At 40.7% G+C, this 12503-nt stretch overlaps 1 protein-coding gene across 1 annotated transcript; it reads right to left on the bottom strand.

Moving 5' to 3' along the window:
* Positions 1-3346: 3346 nt before the first annotated feature.
* LOC119715548 (C-type lectin domain family 1 member A-like) lies at positions 3347-11965 on the bottom strand. Its single transcript, XM_038173135.2, has 6 exons — positions 10434-11965; positions 8494-8592; positions 7991-8140; positions 6024-6175; positions 5300-5418; positions 3347-5027 (listed from the first exon to the last, which is right to left on the bottom strand). The coding sequence occupies exons 1-6, from the start codon at positions 10519-10521 to the stop codon at positions 4865-4867; spliced, it is 771 nt and encodes a 256-aa protein (XP_038029063.1). The 5' UTR covers positions 10522-11965; the 3' UTR covers positions 3347-4864.
* Positions 11966-12503: the final 538 nt, after the last annotated feature.

Below are 12503 nucleotides of genomic sequence, written 5' to 3'. Positions count from 1 at the left end.
CCATGTGGCTGTGCAACTTGAAAAATGGCAGTGTATTTTGCAAGTCCTGATGTCTGAAGACAACAGCTTCTGTTTATAAACATGAATTCAGAGACATATTATCTCTGATAATGTGAGAACTGGAATCTTGCTGCAAGAATATATTTCCCCACTCGGATTTCTTTCTGTTTTTAAGATCCAAATGGTTTACTGCTTGTCTGTCAGCAAGAGTAAGAAGGAGGACAATGGAGAAAAGAAAACTCATTAATAAGTAAAACTGTGACACCTCATTCTAGGTTGCATCTCTGAGGTTTGCCAAGAAATAAGACACTTGTGTGATTATATGTCAATACAATGCAACCAAAATAAAAATAAGAAAACAAAGTCAGCAGAATAATTTGTTTTTAAAACAAATAAGCACTATGAAGAAAAAGACCTATGAGCAACCGAAAGCAATAAGACACCAAGCTATGTTGTACGGCTGACATGCTGGAGGGAAGGGATGTCATCCAGAGGGACCTTGAGGGGCTTGAGAAGTGGGCCTGTATGAACATTATGAGGTTTGGCAAGATCATGTGCAAAGTCCTGCATCTAGGCTGGGGCAATACAAAGCAAAAATGCAGGCAGGGCAGAGAATGGATTGAGAACAGCTCTGAGGAGGACTTGTGTGCTGGTTGATGAGAGGCTCAATCTAAGCCAGCAATGTGTGCTTGCAATCCAGAAAGCCAACCATATCTGGGGATGCATCAAAAGAAGCATGGCCAGAAGGTCGAGGGAGGTGATTGTCGGTCCCCCTCTACTCTGCTCTTATGAGACTCCACCTGGAGAACTGCATTCAGCTCTGGGGCTGTGAGGAGGGACACAAAGATGATCAGAGGGCTGGAGCACTGCTCCTATGAAGACAGGATGAGGAAGTTGGGGTTGTCCAGCCTGCAGAAGAGAAGGTTCCCAGGGAGACCTTGTAGCAGCCTAATACCTAAAGTGGGCTACAGGAAAGCTGGGGAGGGACTCTTTGTCAGGGAGTGTAGTGATAGGACAGGGAGTAATGGCTTTATACCATAAAACAGTAGGTTTAAATTAGATATAAGGAAGAAATTCATTGCTATGATGGTGGTGAGGCACTAGAACAGGTTGCCCAGAGAAGTTGTGAATGCCCCATCCCTGGAAATGTTCAAGGCCATGTTGGATGAGATTTTGAGCAACTTGGTCTAGTGGGTGGCATCCTTGCCCATGTCAGAAGCATTGGAACCAGATGATCTTTAAGATCCCTTCCAACCCGAACTGTTCTATGATTCTATTACTCTATATTATAAGAAAACACAGTGAGAATAACAATTTGTCTTTAAAACACGTAAGTACTATGAAGTTGATTAATTTGGTAGATCTATTGAGATGAATATTCAGGTTGGGTACAGTAAGGAAATAGTTTACCAAGAAGCACTGAGAGTGGCTTATGAGCTGAAGGTGTACTTTGTGGCATGAGTACAGTGTTTATAGTCCTATTTTAATGGACATCATATCAAGCTGAAAAGGCTAGTCATAGACTCAAGATTTCTTTTTATCAAAAATTAACATCAAGGATACAAAAAATGTAAAGGCTCTAGCTGTGCTAATACCTTATGGCAACAACAAACAGCAAACAATTACTATTCTAGTGGTGACTATAAAAAATCTTTCTCCTTCTATCTTTTTCAGTGTGTAAAAAAAAAATAAAATGTCTAAGAGCATTGTATTAGGCTTGAAATGACTCAGTTCACTTGAAGATATGATTGGATTCTGCCTTCTGATCTTTGCCAGTGTTAAGTGCTTTCTGCACTCAAGTGACTCCATCTTACATATAAGAGCGGTTTTTTTTCTCTCCTGTATTAAGCCAAAATTCAAGAACTTGTTTATACTACATATCAAGGAAATTCAAGGTTAAGTGTTACTCAAACATAGTAATAAGTTGTACACTACGCACCTTAGGACAGACAGCATTGTGTTATTGGATGCCACGAGCTCTTCTGTTCTGTGAAGCTTTACTCATCGTGTAGCTGTTATAATTACTAATTATCATGGTATAAAATGAAAAAAAAAAAGAAAAACAAAACAAAGAGCAACTGGGCAGCAATGAGGAGCAGGACCTTATCCCCTTGTTTTAAAAGTTTCTGAGCTTATGAATACTCATGAGCCTAGTACAGGGAGATCTCTTTTCTGAACTCATGCAGCAGCTGTGTGTAGGCTATGGGATCAGTTGGCTGACATCCTCAAATGGACCTGTGAGGTCTCCATGTATGGCAGAAAACCTGGAGGCAGACCTCTGCACGAGGATAGAAATCTGCTACTTGGAAGTCTGTGAACAGCCTTTATGTCCCGTACAGGGAAACCCAACAGACATCTCCTCCTGAGCACTGTACAGAACAACAACCTTTCTTTGAGCATCACCCTTTACTTCCTTCAGAATTTAACTGCCAGCAATAGCCCATAGTATCATTGCTTTTCACTTCTCCCTCAGCCAGAGCCCAACAATCAACTACTACTCTGATAGAAGGTCTTTGCATGAGTTCCCTTCCCTGGTTTTTGACTCTATGTCCAGACAAGCTGCCCTTCCTGGCCTGATGATGAATTCCTGCTGGTCCTCTCCCCAGTGCTCTCACATCAGTTTTGCTCACTGGTTCAGCTCATAGAATCATATCATAGAATCATAGAACAGCTTGGGTTGGAAGTGACCTTAAAGACCATCTAATTCCAACCCCCCTGCTATGGACTGGGACACCACCCACTAGTTCAGGTTACCCAGGGCCCCATCCAGTCTGGCCTTGAACACTTCCAGGGATGGGGCATCCACAGCTTCCCTGGGCAACCTGTTCCAATGCCTCACCATCCCCTCTGAGTGAAGAATTTCTTCCTAACACCTAAACTAATCTCCCTTCTTTTAGTTCAACGCCATTCCCCCTTGTCCTTGTCACCATTTGCTCAATGAAAAAGTTGTTCTCCATCTTTTTTGTAAGTCCCTCAAACAGGTCCACATCCTTCTTGTGCTGGGGGCTCCACATCTGGATGCAGCACTCCAGGTAGGGCCTCAGAAGGCAGAGCAGAGGGGGACAATCACCTCCCTCGACCTGCTGGCCACCCCTCCATCGATGCAGCCCAGGATGCAGTTGGCCTTCCGGGCTGCACCTGAGCACTGCTGGTTCATGATGAGTTTTTTGTGTACCAGAACCCCCAAATCCTTTTCTGCAGAGCTGCTCTCAATGAATTCTTCTCCCACTCTGTACTCATGTCTGGGACAGCATTGAAGCAGCTGCATCACCTTGCACTTAGACTTGTTGAACTTAATTAGGTTCATGTGGACCCACTTTTCAAGCTTTTCCAGTCTCCTCCTCATACCAGCCCCCTCAGTGAGGGCTCTCCTGCTTCCTCATGGTGTGATCCTTAGGAGACCCTTGCATGGTCAAGGGCTGTAACATGGGGCCTTGCAGCATGTCCTAGTACAACAACCCTGTGTGGATTACTCCTTCCATCCTTCACATCTTACCTGCATCCCCTGTAGACAGGTAAGTGCTGGGATCCCAAGTAACATCTCCACTGCTGCTGAGGCCCCATGCTTAGACTTAGAATAGGCAGCATTTCCAGACTGTGAGATAACTGTGACACAAGACACTCTGTTGTCCTGGCTCCTCTGAATTACTTCTTCATACCCATAATTAAGATAACTAAGATCATTACCATATTGCTAAATACCCATCTAGCGTGGGATGAAGCACACTTGTTGGCTGTTCTTACTGCAGAGTTACGATGCACATCTTCAAGTCCGAAATAATCATAAGCCTGCCGAGATACCACCATAGCTAGGAACTTACAGTTCAATTTTCATCAAATGGTTCAAATTAGAACAAAATACATACAAGAACAGAAGTCCCAAAACATAAACTTGTTTGTTCCTGTGGGACTTCAAACATTTCTGTTGCATCATTATAAAGGCCCTGTTATGGTGGTTATTCAGCCTACTGTGTGCAGTGACATACCAAGAAGACACACTACAGAAAAAGTCATTTGTAGCAATATTTATTCCAGTTGTAAAATTCTAGAACAGGATAGAAAATGGATTTGGGATATCAAAGAACTAGATCAGATGTGACATAGATAATTATTAAGACAGATGTCTTAGAGGAATGTGCCTTCTTCCCTAATACCTGATGAAGCAGAATCCACTAGCAGTTGGACTGGCACCCTTGGCATTAAAAATTGGTGACTTTCCTCAATAAAGATGTATTCTGTATTTGCTTTCTGGTTTATGAGCCCATAGGGGATGCAATCTCATTTCAAAACTTTACTATCTAACCAGTAGAACTAGTAGTATTTTGTCTTTTAATACAGGCTCTGATTTCTTTGTATCACCCAGTTACCAGCTGGTAGGGACTGAAATTAAATCAAATATTTGGCAGTTTATTGTAAAATGGGCATTCATGTCATTCATGTGTGATTACCCAATGGATGCATTTTTAAAAACATGTATGTGTTGTCCTAGCTAATGTACATTGATTACAGATTGTTGGTGATATGAATCAATCTATAAAATTGAGTTCTGGAATCATGTGCTTAATTTTGCTTCACTTAGAATGGAATATATAAGATGTGGATAGAACTGGTTACACAAGAACACAAGGCCTGAAAGAAAAAAGAGGGAATTAAGTTCCTGGGGAAAAAAAAAAAAAAAAGCAAAAAAAAAAAAAAAGCACAAGGAGCCTAGCTGATGTGCATCACCAGAGGACAACTTTATAGTATAGTATCCCTGACATTATGCTAACCTGAGCTCAGACTCTGTCTTTATTGCAAACCCAGGGTCAGAACCTGTCCCTGCAACAGCATATCACAGGATAGGCTTTCTGCAAAGCTGTGCACACTACTGCCTGTCTGAGTAGTTCACTTGCTCAATCACTGCAGGATCCACCATTTTCTCACAAATGCAAAATTTGTATTCACCACACTGTGCAGTGCCGATGTTTGAACCCTGAAGCCACACACACTCTAGGAAAGGTCTTGAGCTGGTTTCTTGGAACTGAAACCTGTGAAAAAAATAACAAAGATTTTCACCATCCCATGAAAAAAAAACACAGACTAATAGAATAATTCATGATGGCTGCTACCTATTTGACCCACACTAGCATATAAGCTCTTTTATGGAGGCTTGTCTGAATAAATAAACAAGTGATGAGCAATCTGATCATAAACTGTGGGGATGGGCAGCTGAGTACTAAGTGGTGGCTAAAGGCTCCTGCCTTTGGCTCACAAGAAATATGCATGGACTTGGTCTGTTCCTATCTGCGTAGTCACTTACAGATCTGTGGAGAAAGCTGATCCATCCTCCCATAGCCAGGGCCCCTCAGATCCATTGTGAGACAGCCCAGTCCAGAAAGAATAAGAACCGTAAGACTGTGCTGATTGCATTACAAAGTCCTGTACAGAAATAAATGTGAAGCCTGTGAATCACATCCCTGCTTCATTCATAACCGCCTATGATTTGGAAAAGGAAAGAAGGAAATTAAAGTGAAGTATTCACACCTGTGTGTAATAAACATTGTTTTGCAAGTGACTCTGGGCAGTGCCTCCTATTCCTGGCAGCAATCTGCTATTTTGGAGGTAAGGAAAACTAACCTGCCTAGAGCCTTTAGCAGTTATCAGCTAAAATGGTCATTGAGATAATCACAGACTGCACATAGCTGGGTAAAGGACATAGGATAACGACTCCCTTCTAACACCCTTCTAAAGCTAATGAGTACTAGCTCAATTATATTTGACCTGAGGTGGAGTGAGGCTCTAGATGTAGACTGGTGTGTCTCAATTAACTCTCCTGAAGTCAGTGAAGATACATAAGAGAGAGTACAGCCACAGTACAAGCAGAGTGACTTCAAAGAGGCAGAGACTGAGTTTTTGTTGTTTGGTCCAGCACATGCATGCCAAAACATACTGCTCCGGTAGAAAGATGGAGTGGCTGTTCAGACCACATTAGATGTGGTGCATGTAATTAGAAAAAGGAAAGAACAACAAAAAAGAATCTTTACCAGCTCTTTCTTACTCTCTATCTTAAGAAATCTGGACTCCAGAGCAGAGCACCGAGCCTTGCTTTCTTGCCAAGTTTTCCATTCCTTTGAAAAGTAGTAACAGTTCTCCCCATACTGCAGCCAGGTCTCAGGACAAGGAGTACATTTATATCCTTGAAAACAAAACAGCACCTGATCAGCTTTGTCAGTGATGGCAGTCTCTTCTAGTCTAGTTGATTTCTGCAAGATCACAAGAGCAGTGCACAGCCTCTCTATCACAGAGAAGCAGCAACTCCTCTTTCATTCTGAAGCTAAATTCATGCCTTCAGGGGAGACTTTATAAACACAGTTGCCAGAAGGCCAGAATAACATTTCAAAATTAAAATCAGATAAACAAACACTAAAGATTTTTGGAATATGAGCAGAAAGCCTGTGAAAATATGTGTATGCAATCCAGAACTGTAGAACTGATAATGACTGATTTTTGCACTGTATTTGAAGCAGCTGCCAGCTTCACAATGAGATGGAGTGCTGGGGTATGCTTCTTTCTTCTCCATACAATGGGATAACTGCTGGTAAGAGAGTGCTAGTATAGTACAACTAGAGGAAATTTTGACGATTGAGTTATGTTCACAGAGACATGGATCTAGGTGGGCATACAGGTAGAGGGAACCTAGACTTTCAGTCATATGGGGTCATCTCTATTTATGTGAACTTTCAGTTTCTTGCTAACAGCTTAAGGGTCAGCTCTTCCCTCCTATATGCTTTGCAAAGCAACTTATACTGGAACTTCTCTGGCAGCATTTCATATATGCTATGGATTCAGCATGCAGATGGCAGATAGTGCTGGCCAAACAAAGTGAAAGATATTGCACACATTGTTCTTCCAAAAATACCTTTCTGACAGCTGCACTTTGGCTCATTCTGCCACATTATTCTGTTAGCTGCTTGTTGGGACCCTGGGTAATACTGAAGCCAGTGAGAATTCAAAATACTTATTTTTTCCACCACTCTTGCACAATCTAGAAAATCCATTTTCTAGTTGGAAACAGAAATAATCACAAGCGGCAAAAAGGCCTGCCAGATAAAATATTTTGGAGAACTCTGGGAACTGGGTCCAACCTACTGGGTGGATCATGACTATTGTTTTGCAGTTCACAAGGCAATTTGATATTATAACAACTCAGTACCAGCTGGGAATATGGGGACTTGATGCTGGATGGCAACAGATAGCACAGTGCAGTGCACTTGACTCTTACAAGTAGCTTCTGGTTTCTGTTAAATTCAAATCCAGACTTCTACAAAGATGATAATCTTGTCACTCTTTCACAAGCCTTTCATTTATAATGATTCTCTTCCCTCCATTATGTGATAATCTAGCATATTTAGCCCATTCAATATTAAAGGTTTGAACCATTATTTTACACAAGTTGAAATATACCCTCTGGATATGGTCCGTAAACTGTTAAGGCCAGTGATTCCAAACCTATTTGGTAGAGGTCAGCAGTATTTGCTCTGCTACATCCACTACATAACAGAATGAAGATGTCTTGGGTGGTCAAAGCATTCCAGACAACTAGAGCTAGTAGGAATTTTCCACGATTTATTTTTTTTTATGATAATTCGCTGAAACTGACAACAACAAAGGGGGAATGGTGGCATCAATGAATTTGCCTATTGAAACACATTTTTTTTATTATAAAAACAAAAGTATCATCATTGGGGTGCTTTCTGAATTAAAATGTTTATTTGCTTTAGGATTTAAAAAAGTTCCATTGCAAAAAGTCAGTAAACATACTTCAAAGAGACTGATACTTAAAAAAATGGAAATGCAGTCTTCTCATTGATTCACCAGAAATTAATTTTCCAAAGAAACAATTCAGAGAAATTTTAGAGATTTTAAACTTTCCTTTCAATATTTTTGATAGAAAACAATTATATTTGTGGTTACCATGAGGTGGAATCACCTTCTTCCCACCAGTATGTACCTCTGGAGGTGGCAAGTTGCTTTATAGTTTCTGACAAGTTCAAATTCTGAGCCTGGAGGTGCTCCAACTGCTGGCTGAGGTTTTCCATAATTGCCTTTTGCAGGGTGAAGTTTTCATCCCTTTCATGCACAGTGTGGCAGACCAAGATGACTTGAATGACAGTAAAACAAGAATGAAATTGTTCCATTAATACTAAAGGCATAGAGTTCAATGTCACCCAAATAAACTTACCAAAGATGCATATTCCTCCCCAAAACCAAATATACTTGACCTACCTACACTTTGTGTGTACTACATAAGACATATCTACATTCTGACACATACTACATCATGATTTTGAAGTCTGTGGAGTCTCCTGAGTAGGTAAATTCTTCCAGAAAGGGATCTTTTTTTTTTTTTTTTTTTTTTTTCCCCATTTATTAATTCTTTAGGCTAATTGTTTTCCTTAAATTACTTCTAGTTGTTCATACAGCTCTGAGCATCCCTTCTGTGACCATACTTACACTTGGCTGCTAAGACTCCTGTGGCTACCACTGAACTTAGGCAGATGACCCCAATCACCATTGCAGCCAGCTGCCAACAGGAAGATCGACTGCGAGACCCTAAGATACACAAAAAGAAGGAAAGCATCAAGAACAGGCGCAGAATCAATGAATGTCTGAGGCTGGCAGGGACCTCTAGAGGTTGTCTGGTCCATCCCCGTCTGCTCAAGCAGAACCACCTAAAGCAGGTGACCCAGGACCATGACCAAATGGCTTTTGAATACCTCCAGAGGAGAAGGCTCCACAACCTCTCTGGGCAACCTGTGCCAGTGCTCAGGCACCCTCGTAGTAAAATGTCTCCTAATGTTGAGAAGAAACTTCCTGTTTCCAGTATGTGCCCACTGCCTCTTATCTTAGCAGTAGGCACCACTGTTTACAGCTTCTTTCCAGGTATTTGAATACATTAAAGAGAAACACACAAATACACACCACCACCCTGATCGTTCTCTTCTCCAGGCTGAAGAGTCCCAGTTTTCTCAGCCTTTCCTTATATATAAGATACTTCATTCCCTTAATCCTTTTCATAGCCCTTCTTCAGACTATCTCCAGCATGTCCATGACTTTTGTACTGAGGATCCCAAAACTGAACACTGGCACCTCTCATCTTTATGTCTCCGGATCCTACATTGCACAAGACAACTTGACCAGTACTCTGCCCAGTAAATTGCTGAGATTCCAGTATACCAGTAAGTGGTATTACATTAAAAAAATTGTCCTGCCATTTGTCTGTGACCAGTCCTCCTCAGGAATTTGGGGCTAGGAAGTGAGTAGGCCATAGAGATTAGTTTAGCTATGAAGTATTAAGAGAATACAAATTGAACAAATAAAGCTAAACGGCATAGACTTTCACACGTGTGAAAAGACCATCAAGGAAACATTTGGCTCAAAACATGGTCAGAATTTTCATATGCTTTGAGATATTGGTGTATTTTGACTTTTGGATGCCTAACCTGCCAAACTGGGAATTAATCTTGTGATTCATGTCTTTTGTCTTCTTTTGGTAGACTCCAGTGCAACACTTCAGTGAGAATACTTAAATTATGTTGAAGTCACTGACAGAAATAACTGGGATACCCGCCTCTGATACTTCTGTCTTTTATTTCCTGTGTTCCCTAACCCTCTAACCTAACAGTTGGGATTAACCCTACTAGACTATTAGGAATTCAGCTTCAACCTCCAAATATAAAATACAAAGAACCCTTGAAAAATAAGTATGAAATAATCACAGACTAGCTAATAAGGAAAAAAACATTTCAGAAAGAGCTCTTTAAACTGCTAGCCTAATAAATTCATCTAGTTACTCAGGCTGGAACATAAAATCTCTTTGTTTTTCTCATACCTTTCATACAGAGCAATTTAAAAGCACTAATGTGTACAGTACAGAGTACAGATTGTGATCAGCCACGTTCCCACATTCCTCTGGGTCTTCTGTGAAGCTATATAGCATATTTTTTATGATTTTTAAAGTACAAATATGTTCATCCTCACCCACACCCCCCCAATATATAACCTGCTTTTCTTAGCATTTATTTCAGTTACTCATATTTAAATGATTAAAGTTGAAAGACCTTTACAGAGTTCCTTAGATTACTTCACTAACTTCTAAGACCTGACACTTGATATCTAGCCTGAACATGCTTTTTTTTTTTTTTTTCCCCTAACTGCATCCCACAACTCTAATTGTCTCTCAAATCTAAGCACTTTTTTCCCTTTCTCCAGGCTTACATTCTTTTTAACATCCTGCCATTTTTCTGTCCCTCCAATTTCTTTAAAGATTTGAGTCCAAAGGTCTCCCTTTGGAAACACATAGGTGACAATCTCCTCTGAGTGCCACATCAAAATATTATCCAAGGTGAAAGTTTGCCCTGTGGAGAGCTGTCCCCACCCAACATCAACACTACCTTTTGCTCTGGCAGTCTGGATGTCCTTGGTTTGTAATTTTTCCAATGTCACAAACTTCAGGTCTGCATATGTCACTTCTTCGGTCATTTCTGAAGGCTACAGGAGTAATCAAAGGTTGCGTTGATTCCACAGAAGAAACAGAGCTTAGGTTCTGGCTGGGATCAGATATATGCTCCGTGTCACTGGGAGTTGAGAGAGTGATTCATATAGAAGTCAGAAGGTTGGTTTTTTTGCACATTCTCAAGGACTTCATGACACAGAGGTGCCAGGGTTATTTACATGCAGCAGAAGCTTCTAAAATGTATCCATGGAATAGTATTTAACTTTCCTGTGTATGCAGATTGCAATGGGGCATGGAAATCTTCAGTTTTCGATTAATGGAACAAATGCATAGTTACCCAGTCTGGGGACTGCATCCTTTCTGTAGAAAGAAAAAGAAGGAAGACAAGAGTTAAAAGGGAACTGATGTTAATTTTGGATTATGTCTAAACTATTCCTTGAAGTTTTTCAGCATCAGGAACATTTGTTTCCTGGTTTTATTCTCCAGTGATTAATATTCAGAAAATGTAGCCAAAATGGCTCCCCAGTCTTACTTGCTATGAGGAGGAATGGAGGTAAAATTAAGTGGGAACTATTCCTTTGCTTATTGTTTATGAGCACATCTCAAATGTCCTGATGGGGTAGCACATAGGTTTGTCAAAGCCATTGCCCATTCCTGGAACATGAAAAAGTTTCCCAGCTGTCCTTCCTATCTCAGGCCTAGAAGCAGCCTAGGCACAGTCACATACGACACATCACAATTCCCTCCTTTTAGCAAGAACAACTAACAGAGCACAGCAGCAAGTCATTGTGCTAGGAGTTGCCACTGCATCCAAGGAAGAGTCACCCATCAGCTTGAGAGTCTGCCCCATGGTCTCTAGAACACTGAGTGCTGGTAGTATGATGGAGAAGTTTAGCAAGTTTACCAGTATTTCTATGTCTGCAGAAAAAAAAGGCAGGAATGAAACCTGAACCTTCTGTTTTATTGCATGTGGCACTGCTGCACACAGCTCAAGAACTGCTGGCCTCACCATCTGTGAATCTCTGTGACAGAGGAAGAGCACCAAGTAGCATAGAATCCCAAACTTTTATCTTAGAGTGGAAGAAATTAGTACAGTAACTTAGACCCCAGCGTCTGGGCAGAAGACACAGAGAGGCCAATAGATGTTAATTTCCAGGAGTGTCTTGGCCTGTCCCCAGTGAGATGGTGCTTCTGAATCTTCTGTCATACCTTCTCTCAATAACCATTATGCCATCAGTGGAAGGAACATGAAATGTGGAAGTGTTCTGCTCCTTTGCACCTAGTTCATTTGATAAAGATACAGTTTTGTTTCACAAGTGACAGAACCCTTTTGGATTATCATCATCCATTGTAAAATATATAACAACCTTCATGATGTCTGGCTACACCAGCAATAGTATCAGGGGCCCTCATGAGTCCCAAATGTCTTCTGCATTTTACGTTTCTAAATATCCCTGGAGAAGTATTGGGTATGACTAATCAAGCTGGCTTTGGTGGAATACTCATTTGAAGAATAAGAGGGATCAAGCAGCAATTTCTGAAAGATTTCCAAGAGTAAGCAGTACAGCAGCCCTTTTTCCATGCTTTAAGAAGTTTTACTCCCAGTTAAAATCATGCTAAGAAATAAAAAACAGGCTTGACATCCATCCCTTGATACAACCAGAACAGGATAGCTGAGACAGGACAAGAGTATCTTCTGCCCACACTCAGATCTGCTTTCTCTAGAATCCAAGGAAAGATATGTGGAAATCACATAGTTTACTGTTGCATGGACTATTAGATTTTAAACTATGTCAAAGAACAATGAAAAGTCAGTGATGGGACATTTTTGTTTGTTTTAGCAATTCTGTAAGAGTCTGATCACATTTTTAGAACCGTCTGAAAGGTGCTAAGGGAAAATATGAAAGACAACTTTTACTTCAATAATAAAATAAAATAATAAATTAAAGCAAAGACAAATAAAATATAGAGATGACTGAGGCAAAATATCAAGGGAAAGTGGAGAAAT

The sequence above is a fragment of the Anas platyrhynchos genome, chromosome 1 (genome assembly GCF_047663525.1).
Source record: "Anas platyrhynchos isolate ZD024472 breed Pekin duck chromosome 1, IASCAAS_PekinDuck_T2T, whole genome shotgun sequence".
Classification (NCBI taxonomy): domain Eukaryota; kingdom Metazoa; phylum Chordata; class Aves; order Anseriformes; family Anatidae; genus Anas; species Anas platyrhynchos.
This window is presented reverse-complemented; position numbering and strand designations above follow the sequence as displayed.